This window comes from Sander lucioperca, chromosome 3, assembly GCF_008315115.2.
Source record: "Sander lucioperca isolate FBNREF2018 chromosome 3, SLUC_FBN_1.2, whole genome shotgun sequence".
Lineage (NCBI taxonomy): Eukaryota > Metazoa > Chordata > Actinopteri > Perciformes > Percidae > Sander > Sander lucioperca.
Window position 1 is genome coordinate 36,833,392 of NC_050175.1, and position 25,000 is coordinate 36,858,391.

The following is a 25,000-nucleotide window of genomic DNA, read 5'->3' on the forward strand; positions in this document are numbered from 1 at the left end:
AAATTTTGCTCTTGCAAGAACTCTGGATTTCCAGGGTAATATTCTGCAATATATTGCAATTTATTACCTTATTTCCAACTTCAAATTATGTCCCCAAAGGAAAACTTTTTCAACATCTGTTTTAAAAAATGCCTTGGTTACCTTGTTTCCAGCCATTCTAGCGTGGTATAGAAAGCCTGCAGGAAGACTCAGCTCGATTTGTGCCAGTTCTCATTAATATTCAACGAGCTAAGCTGCTTGACTCTGATTGGCTAACAGCTAGCCAATGAGAGCCTGGCTATCAGCATCCTTTACCCAGCGCAGCTAGGTGAGCTCATGACTAGTAATGAGCTCAGGCAACATGATGTCAGACTGACCAGCTTTTGTAATTAGCCTGATTTCTCCGCTTATTTCTTTTCAGTGGCTAGAGCTGACAGAGGAGGTAGCAGTTCATTTTCACATTCACCACATAACACAAACACATATGGACCTAATATATATATATATATATATATATATATATATATATATATATATATATATATATATATTACATTTTCTTAATCGCGATTAATCGTTGAATTTCTATAGGTAATCGCGATTAATCACGTTTTATCACATGATTAAAATTCTATTATTTTGCATTTCAGAACTGTTTTTAAGTACATATTAACAATGGAAAGCCATTCTTACCAGTGTATCTTGATTGGGAATCAAATGAATGCAAAGAAAGTGACTTTATGAACTTGATTTTAAGATTTGTATTTGTTTATTATATATTTAATCTAGTGATGCCTGTAACGTCTGTTTCAGAGCATCAGAGAGAAGAGCAGACATATCAGTGGCACCAGAATGAGGCACCGAAATCGGCGTTGCTATTCCTGCAGCAGCAGGATGTGTTTTTGTTTTTTTGTGTGTGTGTGTGAAGCACTTTGTGACTGTCTGTGAAAGGTGCTATATCAAATAAATGACTTACTTACTTACTTACGAGGAAGTACGGCAAAATAGTAGCCTGTTAGGCACGACGCAAAGCCGAGTGAAGTGAAAATAAATTAATAAATGGCGGCATGCGATTAATACGATTTAAAAAAAAAAATGAATGCATTATGCTCGACCCTTAATCATATCGCGATTAATGCATTAATGCTGACCAGTGTTGGGAACGTTACTTTAAAAAAGTAATTAGTTATAGTTACTCACTACTTGTTCCAAAAAGTAACTGAGTTAGTAACTGAATTACTCTGATAAAAGAAACTCGTTACCAGGGAAAGTAACTATTTGCTTTACTGTTAAAAAAAAAAAAGTTGCTATATGTCAAAGAATTTGGACTTTTTTGAGCAGCAACATGACTCTGCCTTAGCTAATCATAATGGCTTACCTCGTTATTAACCCACCTCCTCACTAGCTGTGAGCCAGGGGTGCGTTCGGATTACACAGTTTATTCAAACAATGCATAGTAACGCACCGCATTTAACGTCCAGTAACGTTAACGGCGTTGTAACGACGGGAAAAGCAATTAGTTAGATTACCCCGTTACTGAAAAAATAACGTCGTTACTATTCTATACGATTTTATATTATTCCAAACACTGATGCTGACAGTCCTAATATATATATATATATATATAATATATAATATTTTTTTTTTTTTTAAGATTATTTTTTTGGGGCTTTTCCCTTATTGTGTAGAGACAGTGGATAGACATGAAAGGGGGAGAGAGATGGGGGGATGACACGCAGCAAAGGGCAGCAGGTTGGATTCGAACCTCTCTCAGCCAACATGGGGCGAACGCTCTTACTGGGTGAGCTAGAGGGCTCCCCAACATATTTCAAAAAATACAAGTAAAAACGGTTTTATGTGGCAGGGCACTTTTAATTAACTGAAGAAGCAATTGATTTTATTATTCTATCATACTTTTATTATAAGTTAAATTCTTATGTGCAGTGTATATAAAAAAAGAGTGATGCTTGGCGTCCGTGTATCGATACAGTATTGCCACAGAAAATATCGCAATACTGTGCTGTATCGACGTTTCCCACCTCTAGTTTTCACTGTGTGACCCAATGGAGGAAGGGGGAAATGAACCCAGTGGTGGTAGGGCGAGGATTCATATTTGTCTGGAAGTTAAAGAACAAGACTCAAATTGTATCCATAACTGAATCAGACAACCGATACTGAGTGCTGAATATTCTATTGTTGACTGCACTTTAGTGCCGTGAAGAGGAGACAAGTGTGAGTCTCCTGCACTGATTTTCGGTTCATCAGCGCTTTGATGAAGGTGTGAGAAGCCAAATTAAAATACACCAAAACGATTGAGGTGTGAAGTGGTGGAAGTGATTTTTTTTTTTTTTGCTCTTTTCTTTTTTAAACCACTGGAGTGCTGCTTCGGTCCTGAATGTGTTTCAGGATTGCTCCCAATTAAGAAGAAGAAGACAACAGGCTTTATTAATCCTGCAGGGGATCACACTCTGTTGTTACACTTAACACACAACCAAGGGTGTAACTTTGCTTTTAGAAGTGTGGGGGGGCACAAAACAGGGGGTCCAGGGGGTCCCCCTCCGTTTTCGATTATTGATCATAAGGATAGATTCTTACAAAAAGAATAGTACTAAACTACAGTATGTATAAGAAAAAAAATCTTAAATTCTATATTGTTTAAAATAGCAGACCAATTGCCTATACAATAAAATAATATCAAATTAATTTGAAAGTGTGGGGTGGGGATTTTAAAAAGTGGTAAAAGTAACCCTAACCCTGTCCCCAGTGGAAATGACGCCCCAGCACACAACACACACAGGCCTGAAATACACACACATGCCCAGTAGATCCTGGGCATGTGTGTGTAAAAGTCTCCTTTAGCGTCGGGACTCTTGACGTCACTTTTGACGCTCTGGGTAGGGACGTACTGACTGACATGTGGCACGAGAACGGGACAGTTAGGTTTAGGAAAAGATTGTGGGTGGGGCTATAAAATGTACGTTTTCAGTGACTCACGGGACAAGAACGGGACATGCACCCCGGTCTCCGAGGTGAAAGTCCTATGTTTGACCCATCCAAAACACGGCATTTCGCTCTTGCATACTGCATGCTACCGTTGTCGAGCTGCTGCTCTGCCCGGTGCGTCCCGTACACACGCTGAAGGGGGCTTTTTTTCGTTGTATCTGACGCTGAGAGACACTGACCAAGGGTCCGTATTTTACGAGTTGGGAGTGAGAACGGGTTGAGATGTCAGAGTGAGAATGAGGGGACTGCCCACGGAAAGGCGCCCCGAGCAGTTGGGGGGGTTCTTTAGTGCTAACAAAAGCTGAGTAAGACATGCATAACAAATGTTGACTAGTGTGACAGTTTATCCCATACAAAGCAAGTGGGTGAAGATTTAACAGCAGAATGGTTTGGATTTTCTAAAAAATATTATGTATACAAAAAAACAATGACATGAAAAAGAATGATGATAAGATTGTGCAGTGTTAGCTGGGGAACATAGTGGAGCATTTAGCAGCTAAGGAGCAGATATTTCCCTCAGGAGTTGGTAGAAAACCAACCAGATTTTACAAAGAGTAAACGAGTGGACATAGACTCAGTCAGGTTGACAGAAACACGAGTCGTGACTCCAAATCAACGCTAAAGTTGCGTCACGTCTAAGTCTATTATATGTCAACGTTGTGTTTACAGCTTGTTACGCTGCCTCCGTGGCCAAAAAAAATCAATAAATGTAAGTTTTAATGTTGTCTAAACACTCAGTTGTAAAGGAACTTGGCCTAAATATATTTTTTTCTAATTTGTATTATCTTTTAATACATATTTTAGCTTGTTTTCATTGTCCATTCTCTTTAATGACTGTATGGTTGTAATGATTGTTTTGTTTTTAAATGTGCTTTATAAATAATTTGCCTCGCCTAAATGAAACACATTGTAGAACTGCAAATGATGATAATGATCAAAGAATAAATAGGATAACAAATCTGACCAGACAGTTGATGCTCAGTGCTACTGACGCTTTCATATGCGTGCAGCAGTAGATTTAGAATAATTATATAACAGAACAGAAAGTATAAATATATATACAATAAAACTAAGTGTTACTGAAAAACAAAGCAGATGGGAGCTTCAGAAGATCTCTCCATGACAAATGGACAATTTACATTTCCCACATGAAAAACCTGTACAACAACGCCCGCTGACTTTCTGTCTGGAGCAGCAGAGCGATGCCTTTATGTACCTTTTTCATTCCCGTTTCTTCAACTACTTCGATAAATTAGGAATATTATGAGTGGATAGGTAGGAGAGAACATCTCATCTCCATCTCCTTTTGACAGTTTTTTGTTTGGACTTTTTTTTAGCATCTGGAACTTAAATTACTGAATAATTTAAAAAGTAACCTTTTAAAATACAGATAAGAAATTGAAGGAATCATGTAATATACATTTACCTAAAAACTAAATAAAGCTTTGGAGTGACTTTTAAAATAATTACTAATATCTGACAAATACTAAGTAATTGAAAGAATGAGTAGGAAAGATTGATTAGGTATTAATAGGCATGTTCTAGGGATGCTAATTAAGAGGGTTTTTTCTGACCGATAGCCGACCCTCGTTAACTGATCATTAACCCTCTGAAGTCTAATGTCATTTCTTCTTGAATTCTCCTTTTAAAGCTTTAGTGCGTAACTTTTTGATATTAATGAACGTCCGTTACATTCAATCCATTGCAAAATGAGTTGCTACAAAGCTAATTAAGACTATCAGCTCCACACAACTCTCTCTGGATTTCTCAGTATGACTATGTTCAGAAGATTGTGGCGTCCGGTGACTTTCCTGCGCAGAAACTCGAGAGAAGATAATTATCTCTTCTGAAGAGTCCATCATGTTTTTTTAATCCTCCGTGTCTCCTTGGCTACTAGCAACTGTGTGAAGGAGGGGGGGGGGGGGGGGGGTTGTATCATGTGGACGCGCCAACAGTTTTGTTGTCATTACTTAGAATTCCTCATGGGGTTGACAGAAACTACGCACTACAGCACAAAATTGTTCCAGAGCAATGTATAAAGAGATAATTTGGCCCTAAAGTGGAAATATTTCTCAAATCTCTTGTGAAAACATAACTGTTTTGGTGCTTAAAATGAGTTTACAAAAGTCTTGGGTTCACAAAAGTAGCGTAATATATGAATAAAATAGTAAATAAATGTCTAAAATTAAATTTTGTATTATCGCTTTTTGAGTAGGAAACGGGGTCCAGTTCATCCGTCCGGAAGGCTCGGACATACAGCGTTCAGCGTCTGTGGACGGCTGCAGACTTGTAGCAGTCGTGCAGCCACGATGTTCTGTGCGTTGTCGTGGAAACATGCAGCTACTTTCCTGGAATCGCTTGCAAGTCCACAGCCGTCCGCGGCATGTAGTCCGAGCCTGTCTCCACCGCACCTGTCTGCGAGGTAGTCAGCTGTGTGTCTGCCTGGCATACTCTGTGTGTCGGACGGCCGATGTAACCCGCCAGTCCTCATCAATACAGTGGCATTTGTCACGAGCAGAAACAAAAGAGCTTAAAACGCAACTTGCTGGTGCAAAGTTAACACTAGCAAGTTAAATAGCAGTTAAAAAATTGATTGTATAGCCTATTTTTCTTTTATCATGCAAAAAGGTTTTTTATAATAACTTGAATTTTGTTTTCTAATATTGTTTGTTACTGTTTAACTGATGAGTATTAATCGTTTCAATTTCTGACTGTCACAGTTTATTAACAGTTTATCATTAAAGAGACCCTGTTATGCTTTTTTGGATTTTTCCTGTCTTTTAGTGTGTTATATAGTTTTTTTTGTGTGTGTAATAGATGTATAAAGTACAAAAAAACACATTTCACTCCAAATGGAGCTTTCTCTCCCACAGACAGCACTTTTTCTTAACTGCCAAACTTTCCTGTTTGAAAATCCTCAATTAATGATGTCATTAATTGAGAAAGCCAGCCCAGTTTTTCATATGTGCTGCCCATAGGTGCTGCCTGAGCAAGCACAGCCCGTCCAGTGGCTTGTTTGAATTTGGTTGACCAATCACAACAGAGAGGGCTAGCTGACCAATCAGAGCAGACTGGGCTTTTCAGGAAGGCGGGGCCAAGAGCTCAGACAGAGTGTTTCTGGCAGAGGCGCTGCACCAATGGGCAGTATGAGAAACATAATGTTTTTTGAACATCAAAGCATGTAAGCCTATTCTAGTAGACCCCAAGAGTACAAATATGATGCTGAAAAGGAGCATAATAGGGGCTCTTTTGTTAAGTCTGCTAGGTCTGGACTCAAGAGCGGACGCCAACTAGAAGGTTTTGGGTAGCAAAAGGGTTGTAATGAATGCTCAATGCTCAACTGTACAGAAAATCTTGCAAAAAGGGAAGGTGGTAGTCCAATGGTCGGAGGAGTGGAGGTAGGCGAGGCGGGCATGAAGTACAGGCTGGTGGATTAGCAGGTAGCGTAGGTGACGTCGACTCCAAACGACTGTGCACAGAGAGACCAAAAAAAAGGTGTTAACACAGGGATATCCACAACAACAAAAGTTTTACGAGAACTTCTAGGAGTTTGGGCCAAGAGTATGTTACCACGTGAGTGACTGAAGCAAACTGATGCTGGCTGCCTGGATCTTGTGTCGGGGCTTGATTAGGAGATTGCTTGCAGCTGCGCTGGAGAGCCAAGTGCCCTGGAGAAAACCATGCCTGCCCACACACACACACACACACACACACACACCGAAAAAGGAAACACTAACCCTACAGTCACATTAGCTACAAAAGAGAGCAACATGCACTCGCTTGTGGATGCTCCTGGGCGTGCCTAGCCTACTCCTGGTTGCTTGGCAACAGTAAACAGAAATTCTCCGGTGCTACCTTCAACCACGTCTTACAAGTCACTTCAGAGGTCAAGTCACAAGAACGATGTTTTTGGATTTAAAAGTATTTATTTCTCGATAAAAGTAACAAAATATATGAGATAAAATGCCAACCATATCAGATATATACATAAATACGATGTCCTGAAGCGTTTTCCGCCATCTTGAATTATTTTCTTCGACTCGAGCCACTGACATAGACCGTCACGCAGCCCTCACGCTGCATTCACTCCGATTGGCTGTCGCTTTGTCGCATCGCTCAGCATTTGCATAAAATAGACTTCTTGTCTGCAGCAGCAAGCTCGTCGCTTGTCGCGGGCAAACGGCCACCCCCATTGAAAATGAATGGCAGCCTGTCGCTTTGTCGCTGTCTCTTGTAGCTAATGTGACTGTAGGGTAAGACCTGAGTCACGGATAGGCTGTGACATCTTTAACACCCCTAACATGTTCTTTAGAGTTTTAACCCTTCTTCCTTTTGTTTTGCAGGTTCATTGCCGTGTCCATCCCTCTAAACTACAACCGTAAACATGTGGACCAACGTCAGCTGGTCCTGCTGTCGGCCACCTGGCTGCTGGCCCTCGCTGTGGCCTCGCCCGTCATCTTTGGCATCAACAACGTGCCTAACCGCGACCCCAGTGAGTGCAAACTGGAGGACAACAACTATGTGGTTTATTCCTCGGTTTGCTCCTTCTTCATCCCCTGCCCCATCATGGTCCTGCTCTACTTCGGGGTTTTCCGCGGGCTGCGGCACTGGGAGGTAACTCGTAAGGTCAAACTGCGCAGCAGCATCGAGGCCTGCAGGAAGCTGCAGCACGCCACCGTCGCCACCGCCTTCCCCCCGCTGGCAGGCACCATCCCCGGGCCTCTGCCCATGCCTCTGCCCAGGATCATCGAGAGGGACTTGGCCCAGTCTCGGCTGGACGATACGGATGACTACATGCAGCAGGAGATTCCTTATCCCCGGCAGTACAGAGAGAACTCGGTCCCCACGGTGACGTACAGCCAAAAGCTGCGCATGAAGAAGAGAGCCAAGATCAACAGCAGGGAGAGGAAAGCTATGAGGGTGCTGCCTGTCGTAGTAGGTGAGTGTTCATGTTCTCCCTCTCCACCAATCAGAGACAGCTTTGATAACTCAATCTAAATACAGTTAAAGAACCATAACACTGAACTACAAATTAGAGCTGCAAAATATAATCGATTAGTTAGTTAGTTGTCACGTATTAAATTAATCGCCAACAATTTTGATAATTGATTGAGAATCGTTAATGGGTTTGAGACCCATCTGTTTTTTAATAAAGAGTGCTTCTGACTGGCTAGTAGTCCTTACCTAGGTATTGTCAGGGCACGTCCTCATACTCTGCTTCTGACTGGCTAGTAGTCCTTACCTAGGTACTGTCAGGACACGCCCTCATACTCTGCTTCTGACTGGCTAGTAGTCCTTACCTAGCTACTGTCAGGGCACGCCCTCATACTCTGCTTCTGACTGGCTAGTAGTCCTTACCTAGCTACTGAGCATGTGCGTCTCCCAACAAAGATGGAACAGAAGTGAGAGGTCTCACTCTGTAGCTAAAACAGAGAGCTCAACACACAGGGTGAAAAGAGGAGCTGCAGCAATGTGCAACAACAATATGGTGTTTTTTGAAAATTAAACCATGTAAACCTATTCTGATACAACCTCTAAATACAATTAAAGCTGCAAGCAGCGATGGACGGGCCCTCGCTCCTCTGCGCGCATCGGGGTCACCGGCGGTCGCCGCTCCTTGCGACCGTGCATTTGCGCGGCACTCAGACACCGCAAATCGTCACCAATGAAAAGGGAACTCCCTGCTGCGTTCAATGATACCTCACACAAGACTCTACCTTAGATGGTTCAAATGTTATGAAAGGGGGCGTGGCTTAAGCATAGGGGGCGGGCCAAACCATCACCAATGAAGAAGCAACTCTCTGCTGAGTTCAATGACACCTCACACAAGACTCTTCCTTAAATGGGTCACCAGTTATAAAAAGGGGCGTGGCTAAATTATAGGGGCCGGGTCAACCCATCACCAATTAAAAAGGAAGTCTCTGCTGAGTTCAATGATACCTCACACAAGGGTCTACCTTAATCAGTTCAAATGTTATGAAAGGGGGCGTGGCAAAACATCACCAATGAAGAAGGAACTCTCTGCTGAGTTCATTGATACCTCACACAATGGTCAACCTTAAATCGTTCAAATGTTATGAAAGGGGGCGTGGCTTAAGCATAGGGGGCGGGCCAAACCATCACCAATGAAGAAGCAACTCTCTGCTGATTTCATTGATACCTCACACAATGGTCAACCTTAAATCGTTCAAATGTTATGAAAGGGGGCGTGGCTTAACCGTAGGGGGCGGGCCTAACCATCACCAATGAAGAAGGAACTCTCTGCTGATTTCATTGATACCTCACACAATGGTCAACCTTAAATCGTTCAAATGTTATGAAAGGGGGCGTGGCTTAAGCATAGGGGGCGGGCCAAACCATCACCAATAAAGAAGCAACTCTCTGCTGAGTTCAATGACACCTCACACAAGACTCTACGCCATACAGTTTATTAGCTGTGAAAGAGGGCGTGGCTTAAGCATAGGGGGTGGGCCAAACATCACCAATGAAGAAGCAACTCTCTGCTGAGTTCAATGACACCTCACACAAGACTCTACCTTAGATGGATCAGCATTCATGAAAGGGGGCGTGGCTTAAGCATAGGGGGCGGGCCAAACCATCACCAATGAAGAAGGAACTCTCTGCTGAGTTCAATGACACCTCACACAAGACTCTACCTTAAACGGTACAAATGTTATGAAAGGGGGCGTGGCCTGAGTAAGTGGGCGTGGTTATATTATAGGGGCCGGCTCATTATCACATGTAGACCACACATTCTAAGTTTCATGTAAATCGGATGATGTTTGTCATATAAGGCGCATTTCCTGTTGCCAGCGGGGGGCGCTATGACCAAAAGTCAAATATGGCCTGTAGGTGTCCTCAGGCCTGGACCCTTGTCAATCGTGAGAATTTTCGGGCAGATACGACAACGTACACTCAAGTTACAACAATTTATTTGTTCATCGCTCAACACTCAAAATGGCCGCCACGCCACGCCCACACCATCAGACGAAAAGTTTTTCTTTTAATAACTTTTCATCTTTAAGGTGTTGGGATGATAGAGACCAAGTTTGAAGTACATCGGATGAAATCTCTAGGAGGAGTTCGTTAAAGTATAGCACCTTGACTTTTAGGCCTACTTCCTGTTGCCACTAGGGGGCGCTATGACTTTAAGTAAATATCGGCCTTTATTTGTCCTCAGGGTTGGACTCTTATGAATCCTGAAAAGTTTCGAGCCAATCGGACAATGTACACTTGAGTTACACCACTTCCTGTTTCGGCGGCGAAACACACAAAATGGCCGCCCCGCCACGGCCATGCCCTATGACGAAAAGTTTTTCTTTTAACAACTTTTCATCTTTAATGTCTTAAGATGGCACAGACCGAATTTGAAGTTGATCGGATGAAATCTCTAGGAGGAGTTCGTTAAAGTACGACATGTGGAAATGGCCAAAATCGCACTAATTTCGAACTTTGAAATCAAAATGGCGGACTTCCTGTTGGGCTTAAGGTATGGCTTCAATCACGTTTTTTGTACATCTTGACATGATACATATGTGTACCAAGTTTCGTGAGTCTACGTTAAATGCACTGCAGGGGCTCAATTCTTTTAACATTGTAGGGGGCGCTAGCGAGCCATTTTTGCGCGCCTATTCCCGAAACCCTTAAAATACGTAAATTTTCACCAGACTTGATGCGACCGCCAAATTTGGTGAGTTTTTGAATATGTTAAGCCCCTCAAAAAGCCAATTAATTTGCCGGGAAAATAATAATTCCTTCAGTTTCAATTCGCCGCTGTCGGCGCTCGGGCCCTAATAATTGTTGTGATGAGCGGGGGATAGTGGACCCAAACGCAGGAAGAGGGCAGGCAGGCAGAAGGTCTGAACACGAGGATTTATTGGGAACAAAAAACAGCAGCACAGAGACTGGAAAAACTCACAGGGAACAACTCCCAAAATAACGCAGGGAAGAATACTTAACTAAGGCACCAGGCTCTAACACGCTGAACAGGATAGAAAACACACACTACTGGCAGGACACGGACACAAACAGACGCAAACGGATACAAAAGGATGTGACAAGAGACAAGGGAAACACAAGGGCTAAATCCACTGGGTAATGAGGTAACGAGGGGCAGGTGACACAGCAGGTGAGACACATTAGAGAGACAGGGTAATCAACAAAGGCGGGAAAACACAGGAAGTAAAACTGGACATGACAAGACAGAAAACCAGACTATCAAAATAAAACAGGAAACAGAAATACACAATACACAGAACACAGTCAAAACAGGGTAAACAGAAACACACAATGAACCGGGAAATAAGGAAACAGAAATATACACAACGAAATATACACAGTCCAGAATACACAACACAGGATAAATTTACAAGACCGGGAACAGAAAAATATAGAATAAATATACAAAAACAGGAAACATACAAAAGAACAACAGGGGTCCGTTTCAGGAAGGAGGTTTAACAAACTCTGAGTCTAACCCTGATGTCTGAGTTGATTTACCCTGAGAGGGAAAACTGAGTTTTCGGTTCCAGAACAGCGGATATGAGTTGGTTCAATCAACTCCGAGTATGTTCACGCGTGTGCACCACCACAATAAAAAGGCAGTATGAATGGAGCCATGATACTACGATTCACCATGGTAACAACCACAAACAAACGGGTCGGCGGAAATACTCATGCGCACATGCAGCGAGTTTGAACATGTATTTCGTTAAAAAAGCAAGACAGCGGCTGCTGCTGCAACAGAGAGAGAATTGTTGTGGGAGAAAATTGCTGCTCGAGTCAATGCATAAGTATTGACAATGCATTAATTTAATATTATTAATTAATATTACTGGTGAAAACTGGAATTGTATTGCCTACTACTCTATCCCATTCTGAGGCTGCAGCACCATGATCATTAACAGAAATATAATTTATAATCATTTATTTCTTTTTAATGGCTCTCACTGGTTTGTGTCCAGGGAACACTACAAAAAACATTTAAAAAACTTTTCAGAGCGAGTCACACTTTTCTGACGGCTCTGCATATAGTGGCTTTACTATTACAGTATGATCCGCATCACCAATAAAGAAAACTGCCATTTGCAAAAAACGTAATGCGACACAAAGAATCTGCTGGGATGTTAAAGCATGTCCACGATGGTGGATGTTGGTGATATGAGGACGGATGGACTGTTAAAAAAAATACCTCTCAAATCTGTTATGTGGAAATGAAAATACATTTAGTCGGGACTCGATATCATCTCCCGACGTAAACTCTCTGTGAAGTAATACAGCTTTTTCAACGATGGGATAGTCGACAAAAGGACATGACATGTTTGAGAACAAAACGTTTTATAATCTGCCTAACATAAACCAATACGTTTTTTTATTCATGCAGATAACAAACTGCATTGAAATGCGCCTGATACAGACTGAATGAAAACTCGGGGTTTCTTGAAGAAAACCTGCTCCCGACCAGGTTAGGTTCACAGACTCAGTAACCATAGTAACTGACTCTGAGGTTAAGTTACCTCTCTTTCTGAAACAGAAAACCCAGAGTTTCCCTCATCTCAGGGTTAACAAATTCAGAGTTTTCACTAAACCTGCTTTCTGAAACGGACCCCTGGCAACAGAAGTGTCCATAACCATCACAAATAATAATAATAATAATAATAATAATAATAATAATAATAATAATAAGATATAGGCCTATAAAAGTATATGTTAACCGTCATGTTGTCCTCTGGTCAAATTTGACCCGTTTTCAAAGTTTTTTTTATAATCAGAATATATGGGACGTCGAAATAAGCGCCGAAAATGTAAAAAAAAAAAAAAAAAAAACATGAACGATAAAAAAACGTTAAAAACACCATTAGAAAATGTCAAAAATTTCAGAAAAAGTGACAGAAACTCGCCCAGAATATTGAAAAAGGGACAAAAACGTTGAAAGAAAGCAACAAAACGTCAGAAAAAGAGATTCAAATTTCGATAAAAGTAAACAAAACATAAAAAAAGCTCCTAAAACTCTGTGTTTTTCATGTCTGTCTGGAAGACAACACGAGGGGAAAGAAACACAAGAACATCAACAGACATACACACTAAATAAATGACATTGAATAGTCAAAACTAAAATCAAAAATAAAACTTTTATTGTCTTTCTTCTGTTATGGCTTTTTTAAGACTAATTGGAAACGTGAAACTATAATAACCTTGCTTGGATGTTGATGGTCAGCTTATAAAACAGGTTTACTGTATTTGGAAATATGTTTATTTACTTTTATGCAGAAAAAATACATCTTTTTACATCAAATTCTGACCCAAAATGAAAGAATGTATTTATTTGAGATGGTTCAGCTTCTTGGACACGAATCGACAGGCTGCAGAAATGTTGCTAGATTGGTCTGGTCAAGAAATTTGGGTGTTTTTTTGTGTGTTTTTGTCTGTGAAAACTCCATCTTTATCTGACAACACTGCTGGTAGCACTAATCCTACATCACCACTTGTGTCAGTGTGTAAAGTCTGAGTTCTGGTTGTGTGGAGGCTCCACGCAGAGCTTTCTCCGTAGCCGACGTCAGGGACCTGAAGTTTATACCTGTGGGTTGGTGTGTGGGTCGACCTTTTGGAGAGAATAGCAGGGCCGGCGTGTGTGTGTGTGTGTGTGTGTGTGTGTGTGTGTGTGTGTGTGTGTGTTAATGTGTCCTATTCATCGAATATAATAAATTATATATGATAATAATCTTGAATTAATTAACAATAACAACATTTGTTTGTATTTCTTTCTGTTGACAAGAGGCTGTGCCCCACCTGCCCCTAATGACCAGTCACCACTAAAATTAAATAAAACACCCAAATTCAAAGAAAGTAGTGAACTGGTCATTTATTTTACTTGTGAAGAGTGTTGTATGGACTCTGGAGAAGATGGAGGTGGTCTTCAGAGCGTAACACCTGCTCCACCTCAGTGCTCCTCTTCATCAGCTCAGAGATTTCCTGTTCCAGCTCTTTGATTAAAGCTTCGGCCTGTTTTTCTGTTTTATGCTGCTCTTTGATCTCGTTGATGAGCTCATCAGACTCCTTCAGAGAGGTGAAGACCTTAACACTTTCTGCTATCTCTCGGATATCATTACTGAGGTCGATTGAGTGTTTGATCTCCTGAATCTTCAGTTGTCTCTTCTGGATCATCTGCTGAATTTCAGCCCCTGTCTTCTTTCCTTCATATCCTTCTTTCAGAGGAACAACATCATGCATCTTGTGATCTAAAACAGAGCAGAGCATGCAGACACATGTCTGGTCAGTCTTACAGAACAGCTCCAGAGGTTTATCGTGCTCCGTACACATCCTGTCTTCCAGGTTCTCCACAGGGTCAATCAGCTGATGTCTTTTCAGACGTGAAGCTATCAGATGAGGCTCCAGGTGAGTCTCACAGTAGGAGACCAGACACACCAGGCAGGACTTCAGGGCCTTCAGTTTGGTTCAAGTGCAGACGTCACAGGGAACTTCTCCTGGTTTGGACACTTGTTGCACTGAGCTGCTGCTGCTGCTGGCTTTCTGTTGAGCTGACTGTCTGAACTGAGCGACCATCTCAGAGAACAAAGTGTTGACCCTCAAATCAGGTCTTGTGGTAAAACCCTCCTTACACAGGGGACACCGGTACCGGTCATTGTTATTCCACTGTTTAGCGATGCAGTTTTTGCAGAAGTTGTGTCCACATGATGTAGTCACAGGATCAGTGAACACATCCAGACAGATGGAGCACAGAAACTGATCTTCAGATTGTAGGTAGTTTGCAGAAGCCATATCTACACATGTAGGGTGGGAGAGAACAAAAACATTTTATTCAAAATACAGTTTTAGTTATTTGTTGAAAAAGAAACATGCCTTAACTGTCCTATTAAGCATAACTTATTATAGCAACAGCCAACATTTCCCATCATGCCTATTGAGTAGTTTAAGTGTTCCGTCTTAAGTCTGGGCGATAGGGAGAAAATCAGATATCACGATATTCTTGACCGAATACCTCAATATCGATATTTCGGCGATATCATCAGTAATGTGGACATAATTTCTAAGCGGGGAAAAGGCAAATAATATGTTGGGACCGTCGAGGAGGTTAAACATTATCTTTTTCAAGCAAAGGGGTTTTCAGCCAACATGTGACTCAAAGACAAAAGATCCAGAGACCATGTGGTCTTTCAGACAAAGGATCTTGGCCTACGGTAGAGTCCACATCCCTTGCTCCAAACTCCTAAATGAAGAAAAGGAGATAGGAAGAGTAAAATGGCGTCAGGGAGGGGTCTGCAGATAAGGTTCGACACCTTCAGCTTCACTTTGATTCTCCATTTGGTTTAGAGGTACCCTAAAACCAGCATGGAGCCAGGTCTGGTGGCCTGAGCTATAAAACCTCACATATACCCCCACTTCTCGTCTTTTGCCCTGTGACTTTGGTCACTACAGCATGACACACAGAAACAAATGCTTTCCACCTCAACTCCAGTTGACGACAGGTCAGCACGACAAGTTTGTGCTAAAACTTCCATTTTTGAAACAAAGTGGATTTAATTTCGGTGCTGGGAGCACCGTGGATCCTCTGAAACCACTCGCCAGTGTTTTCATATCTGCAGGAGAAGGAAACAACGCTTTTCTTCTCAAGTCGACTCTAGCTCCCTTCCTTCTGCTCTTTTTGGAAGGAGAGCTTCCTCTGATTTGCTGACGAGCAGACACGGACCCCCATTTCTTTCGTGGAAACCTACGGACAAACGGACTGAACACACAATAAGAAGGCTTACGTCTGGGCAGAGGTAAATGGTGTGTTTTATTAATGAGTAATTTGCTATTGCTGCTACTTTGTGTTACCATTAATGTGATCTGATTAATACAGTGCTGCTACTGCTGCGCGTGTAATGTACTAATCTAGGATTGTGACCGCTGAGTCAAATCTATTCTGTGAATGTACTCTGATCACGGTGCATTGTTGATATGTTGTGTTGAATATGTAGCTAGCTTGTTCAGGCTGTAAATGCTACTTTCTGCTTCTCCCACTGCTGAGGAGTTTTAGGTACTGTTAGATCCAAGTATATATATATATATATCTTTCTTTCCTACTTCTCTAACCTTTCTCTCACACACACATATATGAACACATAGCTAGTTACATACACGTGCTAAGGTGAACAGCTGGCCAACAGCTAGTCACGTAGCTAGCTACAGAACGCACACTGCTTAACAACTGCGCTCCTCAGGGTGTCCCTTTGTGTCAACCACACGGTAGCCTGAAGGAGCTAACGGCTAATCTTGGGCCTAGCCTAGCAATATTTTGCTAAATTTTGAAGTTAATAAATTCTACTATACTTTAATTAGCAGTTGTTTGTGATTATTTGTGTATTATTGTATTAATTGCTGGTTAAACACAGGTCAGTGCTCGGATTTCACCCTTCCACTGACAAATGAGACTATTCCACAGTTCAATATTGGCCCCTGAAGTTTCAGGGTGGTGCCCCGTTTTGATTGTTTGTTGATTTGATAAAGTTATTAATAACCATATTCATAACTTTATTAATATTGATAAGCATCTTTGATAATATGCCAATGATTGGATCTGTACCCCTACGAGTACCCAACAAATAGAACAGCTAGAACAGTTTGGTAAGTTCAGAAAATGACATCACTTTACTGTAATGCAGCCTTTAAAACCAGTAAAAGACAACACTTGTGTCATATCACAATATTACGATATCCAAAATCTAAGACGATATCTAGTCTCATATCACGATATTGATATAATATCAATATATTGCCCAGCCCTATTCCGTTTCATGTCCCAAAACCCTGATGTTGCTTTTTGTTGTTGGTAATTGCCATTTTAGAGCTTGTTTAGTTCTAACCATCAGGGAGGTGGCTGTTACGTTTCTTAAACCCAGCTGTATTTTGTTACTGTGTTTTTGAGTTCGTGTTCACTGTGATGACTGTCATTAAAGGCTTGACATCACTAAAGGCCCTGACACACCAAGCCGACAGCCTCCGACTACTGCAGATGATGGCCTCCCGTGGCGTCGTCTCTCGTTGGCCCTCGTTGCCTTTGTCTTGGCCAAAATTTAGCACTGGAACACACCACACAGACTACAGCCGACGACCCCATACCAGCAGGCAGCGGTAATCTATTCATCATTCAACAAGGGAAACCGGATACCTTTGCCATGATACCCACAACATACAGCGTTTTCTCTAGCAGCGTCAGAACCAAACAGAGCCTACGGTTTCTCTGCTTCACTCCCCGCCGGGAAGACAGCGGTACCAGGAGATGGCTAACTGGACTGTGCCTCTCCCGGGCTGTCATCCGTTCTCTCGGCAAAGAAGTCTCCCTACAGTTGGAGCGGAGCGGGGTTGGAGTGGAGCGACCGAACAGCCAGCTGCTGGCTCGTTGGCTAACGTTAGCTTGCTAATTTAACCCACCCAACATGGCTTCATCATACACCTGTTACCGAAAATTAGCGAAACTAAAATGTCACTCACCTGGCAACAAATAATTACGTATATCTCGTTTTATGTTATATCTTATGGACATAATGGGCAAAAATACTTATTCTAATAGTTTGAGCCTGTGTGTTTTTAGAAGGAACATTCAAACGTAATTTTTGACCAGTTTTGACACTTCTGTGTATATCGGATTGATCAGATGAGATGAAAAATGAAAGGAGCCTTGGGTGTGCGTGTCACAGTCGTTTGTTTGTTTTCCTCATTCTTGTTTCCAAGCTGACCAGCCAATCAGATGAATTGGCTGTTCAGCCGATGGCCACCGACGCCAATTCAACATGTTGAATCGGTGTCGGTGGAACAGCCGTCGGACATACCGCACAGACTATACCAACGGTTGATAATTAACAAGTAGGTTAGGTCAGTAAACTTTCCAAGTAGCTTGCCTAACATATGGGAACGTGATTGATATATTATGTTTGTATATAAACAAACTAACGGAGCCGCTGACAGCAATTTACTGCGCAATGGGTGGAGCGAATTAGCATTTTCTAAGATAGCATGAGAATGTCCCGCCCTACTCTGCCTCTGATTGGCTTGTTCTGGTTTTCTAACCCTAACTAATCTCGCTTCTCATGCCTTAACTAAGCAAATCTAACCAACAAAAAAACCAAAATGTAACAAATAAATACATTTAAAATGGTCGCAGAGGCTCAATACATTTAGTTTGACTACTATTGTAGACTAATTTTAATTAAAGAACAGCACTGCTAACAAAGCTCTGCTTACTTCATAACAGACACATTTCATTTCCTTCTGCGGCTTCACATTAAAAGCCTCCCACTGGTTATCTAGTGGAAAGCTTTTATTGTGAAACAGCCAGAGGAAGCAGGATGTAGGAAGCGATCAGTAAATAGCCCCCCCCCTCTCACTCACCTTTTTGTAAATGGACTCTTTTTATAAAAACAACACTGTTAATTGAACACTGAGAAGACTGTTCTCTTTGGCAAATAAACATTGTTATGTAGACTAACAGCACAAATGTAGATGAAGCACCAAATGGTGCCTTGTTGTAAGATTAGTTTTCAACATCCCATCATGCTTAGGGAACTATCCACTAATGAGATCTTTGATGTGATGAAATACTGATGATGTCTTTATATACAATAAGGTAAGTGTCCTGCTATGAACAGTAACAGACCTTTTAAATACAATAAGGTAAGGTAAGTGTCCTGCTATGAACAGTAACAGACCTTTTAGATATAATAAGGTAAGGTAAGTGTCCTGCTATGAACAGTAACAGACCTTTTAGATATAATAAGGTAAGGTAAGTGTCCTGCTATGAACAGTAACAGACCTTTTCACAGTTGTAAACAAACATTCTAAACAAGTGGCCAGGCTGTTGCCTAGCAATGGAAGCTAAACCCAAACCACAGAGATGCAGTTCCAAGTAGCCTAACTAAAATCCTGACAACTGATTAAAAAAGTGGGCTACTGTGGACAAACCAGTGGTGTAGTCTATGTGATACGCAGGTATACGCAGTATACCCACCAGGGGCGTAGCACCAAATTCTGGGCCCTGTAGAAAGGCCCCTCCACAGCTATTCATTCTAGCATCTTTTTGGGCCCTCCTCACATGAGGGCCCTGGGTACTCAGTCCCCTCCCCCCCCCCCCAGTCTGATGCCCCTGATACCCACTAAGGAAGCTCCAGGATTTCCATATACCCACTTAAAAATGCCCAATGACACGCAACAACATACTTTCCATTATATTTTTGATATATTTTGAATTGTCATCTGTATTTTTCTTCTTCACATAGGCTAAATAAAGGTACTTCCCCTGTAATTGGTGAATAAAAGTGTATCAGAATACAGGAAATTAAGTCGTTGATGCTCAAAACTTCCCTGGGGGAGGACACCCTGACCCCCCACTATGATATGGCCCCCCCTCCTCTAAATGCAGATTATGGCCAATATACAGTACAGTATACCCACTACAATACATTAGACTACACCACTGGGACAAACAGTCATCTCTTGTTACCAATTTCACATGAAAGGAAGAGTCTAACTTGCTGCCTGAGTAGAGCTGAAGTTTAGTGTCCATCCTGTTGTTGGAAGTGTAAATATGATCAGCTGGAACGTTACTTACCACTTAAACGTCCAAGTTGTATTCCCATGGTGAGTCCAAAGCGAGTGTGTATCCAGTGTGTGTAGAAGATAAAGCATTTTCCAAATGGCACAACAGACCTTTTCACAGTTGTAAACAAACATTCGAAACGTGTGGCCAGGCTGTTGCCTAGCAACGGAAGCTAAACCCAAACCACAGAGATGCAGTTCAAAGTAGTCTAACTAAAACCAGAATTATAAAATCAAAGACACACAAACACACACACACACACACACACAGACACACAAACATACGCACACCAATAACTCAACGGTGCATCTCCCCTAATGATATTATGAATGAACTGCTCTGTGAACTTAAACCCACATTATAAGTTATTCTCACTTCATAATTGCGCCTAAATATTATTCTATAAATCTGTCAAATGCATGCAGACTGACTGAGAGACTGAGACCAAACCTCTTCTTTTAATTCATTTATTAAAGAGATAACCAGGGAATCATCTCATTTATAGACAATAATACAGAAAATACTAAACACACACACACACAACACTCCCAAGCCGTATTACTCCAACACCGACCGCGTTTCTCAAATGGGGGTACGTGTCCCCCTAGGGGTATTCTGGAGGACTGTAGGGGGTACGTGACATTTTGAGGAGCCTCTCGCTGCAGCCTGCGGGAAGGCGGGGCTTGACATCAAGCCCCGCCACATCCAAGTCAGACATTTTTTTGCCTACGTCACTCCCAATACACTGGAACGGACCAAGGCAGCCTGGTAGCGAAGCTGATATAGCCTCTTGTTTCACATTAGATGATAGAAACTGATGTAGGCTAAACACAAACGACATTTCATGCAACAACAGTGAACTGTAATTGGGCCGGTGTACTTTTTTGTTAATTTGATTTCCGATTTTGAAACGAAAAGAGTGGTTTGGAAATAACGCAAGACTGCTCTGGTGAAAGCCTTGCTTCTGGGGCTAGCTGCTAAGTAGCTCGGAAACTAACATCTAATGGCAGGCAGGTTGCTAATTAGCCAATGCTAAAAAGTATGAAAGTACTAGTTTCCCCTGCTTTCTATCAATATTCCTTGGTATTTGTCTCTTGGTGTAGTTTGCTAACATGCTCGTAGACATGTAAATTAACTGTTTGGGTGCTAGCTAAGTCAACGGTCAACACCTTTTATATTGTAACGTGAAAGCTCAAGTGGTGTTAGCTTCAGCTAAACCATCCATTTTACTGGATAGACATCTGTATGTGTGTTTGGCCTTTTGAAATACTTAGATTATATTAGGTGTGTTACTGTGCAGGTCATTGAGTGAAGCTGAATATCCGAGGAGCATCTCGCATGATGGTGAATTCTACTGAACCAGACTGAGAGACCATTTAAAGGCTCAGGAACCCTTTGCAGGTGTTTTGGATTAATTAGCTGATTAGAGTGTGCGATGTCTCTGATTGGTACGACTCGCAGTAACCATGGAAACGTTTACCGTAGTAAAGTAATAGTAGCGAGCTTCTGCTATTGACCCTTTGCAAACACGTCACACGACCACGTGACGGCGCCATGACGGACGGCGGAAGCACAGGCTAAACAGTAGTGGACGAGCAGAAAGTTTCATAGTTTCAATCAGTTTGAAATACATAACACTAAATAAACTGTATTTGTGGCTTTATATGGCTTCTTCAATTGAACAACAAGTTGTCGTGCCGTTATCGGTCGAGGTAGGGCATCTGGTAGGTGCTCACAAAGAGCAGTATTTGGAGAAGTTGGAGATAGCAGGATTGGATACCAACCCTTAATTCGTTCTCCCTCCATTTTCACGAACCTCATTAAATCACAGAGTCTGCCCGACTTCAGTCCACATGATCTGGACCACTATGTGGTAAACGGGGGATCTCCAAACACTGGTGCTGATCTAAAAGCTTTTAAACGTCTGGATGCTAACCAGTTCTTTGTAGCTGGCTGGGTTAGAGGTACGTGATGCTACGCTAACGGTGGAGGGAGGTACCTCATAATGGCAAAGATAAGACATCAATCTAGGGTTTATTTTGTATTAACATCTATTCTTTACTTAAAGGAGAATTACGGGCAATTTTTACGTTAATCTTGATCGCTATAGCTACGCGAGTACTTTCGATAGAAAAAACCCCGACCCGATTCAGTGCAGGTAACACGGAGAAGCTGCAGCTACAGCTACGTACTACAAGCGTCCACTGAGCTAAAACGGCAGTGGTCAGGGCAAGTTTTAGAGTGCCTTTGTGCCCCTTAACAGACACAAAATGCAATTAATATGTCTGTGCCACATGAACAGGGCCCTTACGTGTCAACAAGATGCGTTTTCAACTCAGACATTGTTTAAATTCACCTACCCTGGTCCCTGTCTCGATCCTGCTGGTAGCTAGCTTGCCCTGCTAGCTGCCGTCCGGTGAGTGTATTCAGACTGGCTTCTGTGATAATCATCCCAATAATAATCCGCGGAGCGGTGGTGGTGTGGCTATGTCCTCCAGAGGACAGGTCATGTCACGTCTTGAAGTTTATTCCCCCCTAAAAAAAACAGTAGTGTGGTAGTAGCTGGACGGCACTCACCGGACGGCAGCTAGCAGCTAACGGCTATCAGCTAGCAGGACAAGCTAGCTACCAGCAGGATCGAGACAGAGGGACCAGGGTAGGTGAATTTAAACAATGTCTGAGTTGAAAACGCATCTTGTTGACACGTAAGGGCCCTGTTCATGTGGCACAGACATATTAATTGCATTTTGTGTCTGTTAAGAGGCACAAAGGCTCAGTGGACGCTTGTAGTACGTAGCTGCAGCTTCTCCATGTTATCTGCACTGATTCGGGTTGAGGTTTTTTCTATCCAAAGTACTCGCATAGCATAGCGATCAAGACTAACGTAAAAATTGACCGTAATTCTCCTTTAAGTAAAGATTTATATAACACGTAGCCCATGTTTTTAGAGGACATGGTCGGTCGTGGCTACCCATACCGTTGTTCACTGGGTGTGCCAATGCAACTTCCTAGCTAATGGATGCCTGAACACATCCCAGCTCTTGGAAGTGCAGTCATTAATTATCTATCACACGTTAATCCATGCAGTAAATCACGGATTGTCTATGATCAGTAGTAACCACAGATAATTGTAACATCTAGCCATCTTCTTATCTGTGATTATATTCGCTGTGTAGCCTATGTTTAGATTTGACCGGTGGATATTACGACGCGATGGGCAGCAGCTAGCGAGCCGTCCAAAGCTAGCTGCAGCTAGCTCGTCAGCTAGCCAGGGTAGGAGCTCCGCAGACCCGCATTTATCTCGTTTTTGAAGCTAGTTTCCGTGCCATGTCATCTTTAATTTAACCGATATTTTTTGTATGTGTGTTAAGTTAAATGATCAATGGAACGGCTTTCTTTTTTGGATATGTAGCTAGGTCAGTGAATAACCGATGTTAGCTAGTTATGTGGGTCATCATCGGGTTGGACCTGTTAGCTGGTTAGCACGGCAGCTAGCTGGTTGAGGATCATTTTATTTATCACTCATTTCCATTTGAAACAGAAAGGCAATACATACACATGCTTGTGTTGGTGAGGATTACTCTGCACATTGTGAATGTGAGAACACGAACGAAAACGTACGAGTTTAGCTTGCCGTCCATCTACAGCATAGCTCTTCCGCCGTCTGTCATGGCGTTCATAATTCACGCGAGTGGAGCGTGACATCACGTGCAAAGGGTCAGAATCAGAAAGGGCTTTATTGCCAAGTACGTTGCACATACGAGGAATTTGTCATGGTGTTGTTGGAGCATGTCACACATACAAATATAAGAAGGATAAAAAGAATATAAACAATATTAAAGCTGCAAGCAGCGATGGACGGGCCCTCGCGCCTCTGCGCGCGTCGGGGTTACCGGCGGACACCGCTCCTTGCGACCGTGCGTTTGCGCGGCACTCAGACACTGCAAATCATCACCAATGAAAAGGGAACTCCCTGCTGAGTTCAACGATACCTCACACAAGACTCTACATCATACAGTTCATTAGTTGTGACAGGGGGCATGGCCAAAGCATAGGGGTCGGGGCAAACCTTAACCAATTAAAAATTGACTCTGCTGAGTTCATTGATACCTCACACAAGGGTCCACCTTAAACATTTAAAATGTTATGAAAGGGGCGTGGATTAAACATAGGGGGCAGGCCAAACCATCACCAATAAAGAAGAAAGTCTCTTCTGAGTTCACTGATATCTCACATAAGACTACCTTAAACGGGTCACCATTTATGAAAAGGGGCGTTACTTAAGCATAGGGGGCTGGCCAAACCATCACCAATGAATAAGGAAGTCTCTGCTGAGTTCAATGATACCTCACACAAGGGTCTACCTTAAACGGTTCAAATGTTATGAAAGGGGGCGTGGCTTAAGCATAGGGGGCTGGCCAAACCATCACCAATGAAGAAGCAACTCTCTGCTGAGTTCAATGATACCTCACATAAGACTCTACCATAAACGGGTCACCATGTATGAAAGGGGGTGTGGCTAAGCACAGAGGGGCGGGCCAAACAATCACCATTGAATAAGGAACTCTGCTGAGTTCAATGATACCTCACACAAGGGTATACCTTAAACGGTGTAAATGCTATGAAAGGGGGCGTGGCTTGAACATAGGGGGCGGGCCAAACCATCACCAATGAAGAAGGAACTCTCTGCTGAGTTCACTGATACCTCACACAATGGTCAACCTTAAATCGTTCAAATTTTATGAAAGGGGGCGTGGTTTAAGCATAGGGGGCGGGCCAAACCATCACCAATGAAGAAGCAACTCTCTGCTGAGTTCAATGACACCTCACACAAGACTCTACCTTAAATGGTACAAATGTTATGAAAGGGGGCGTGGCCTGAGTAAGTGGGCGTGGTTATATTATAGGGGCCGGCTCATTATCACATGTAGACCACACATTCTAAGTTTCATGTAAATCGGATGATGTTTGTCATATAAGGCGCATTTCCTGTTGCCAGTGGGGGGCGCTATGACCAAAAGTCAAATATGGCCTGTAGGTGTCCTCAGGCCTGGACCCTTGTCAATCTTGAGAATTTTCGGGCAGATACGACAACGTACACTCAAGTTACAACAATTTATTTGTTCATCGCTCAACACTCAAAATGGCCGCCACGCCACGCCCACACCATCAGACGAAAAGTTTTTCTTTTAATAACTTTTCATCTTTAAGGTGTTGGGATGATAGAGACCAAGTTCGTTAAAGTATAGCACCTTGACTTTTAGGCCTACTTCCTGTTGCCACTAGGGGGCGCTATGACTTTAAGTAAATATCGGCCTTTATTTGTCCTCAGGGTTGGACTCTTACGAATCCTGAAAAGTTTCGAGCCAATCGGACAATGTACACTCGAGTTACACCCACTTCCTGTTTCGGCGGCGAAACGCACAA

At 42.4% G+C, this 25,000-nt stretch overlaps 2 protein-coding genes across 2 annotated transcripts in view; one reads left to right on the forward strand and one right to left on the reverse strand.

Moving 5' to 3' along the window:
- drd4b (dopamine receptor D4b) overlaps positions 1-25,000 on the forward strand; it is a 46,369-nt gene that overhangs the window by 8,489 nt on the left and 12,880 nt on the right. The window contains exon 3 of the mRNA XM_031323688.2: positions 7,326-7,921. Within this exon, the coding sequence (XP_031179548.1) occupies positions 7,326-7,921 (596 nt within the window). The remainder of the gene's footprint in view (positions 1-7,325; positions 7,922-25,000) is intronic.
- Positions 14,430-19,654, reverse strand: LOC116067304 (E3 ubiquitin/ISG15 ligase TRIM25-like). The gene is made up of 2 exons (XM_031323721.2): positions 19,586-19,654; positions 14,430-14,762 (listed from the first exon to the last, which is right to left on the reverse strand). Exons 1-2 carry the CDS (start codon positions 19,611-19,613, stop codon positions 14,437-14,439), a joined length of 354 nt encoding a protein of 117 aa, XP_031179581.1. The 5' UTR covers positions 19,614-19,654; the 3' UTR covers positions 14,430-14,436.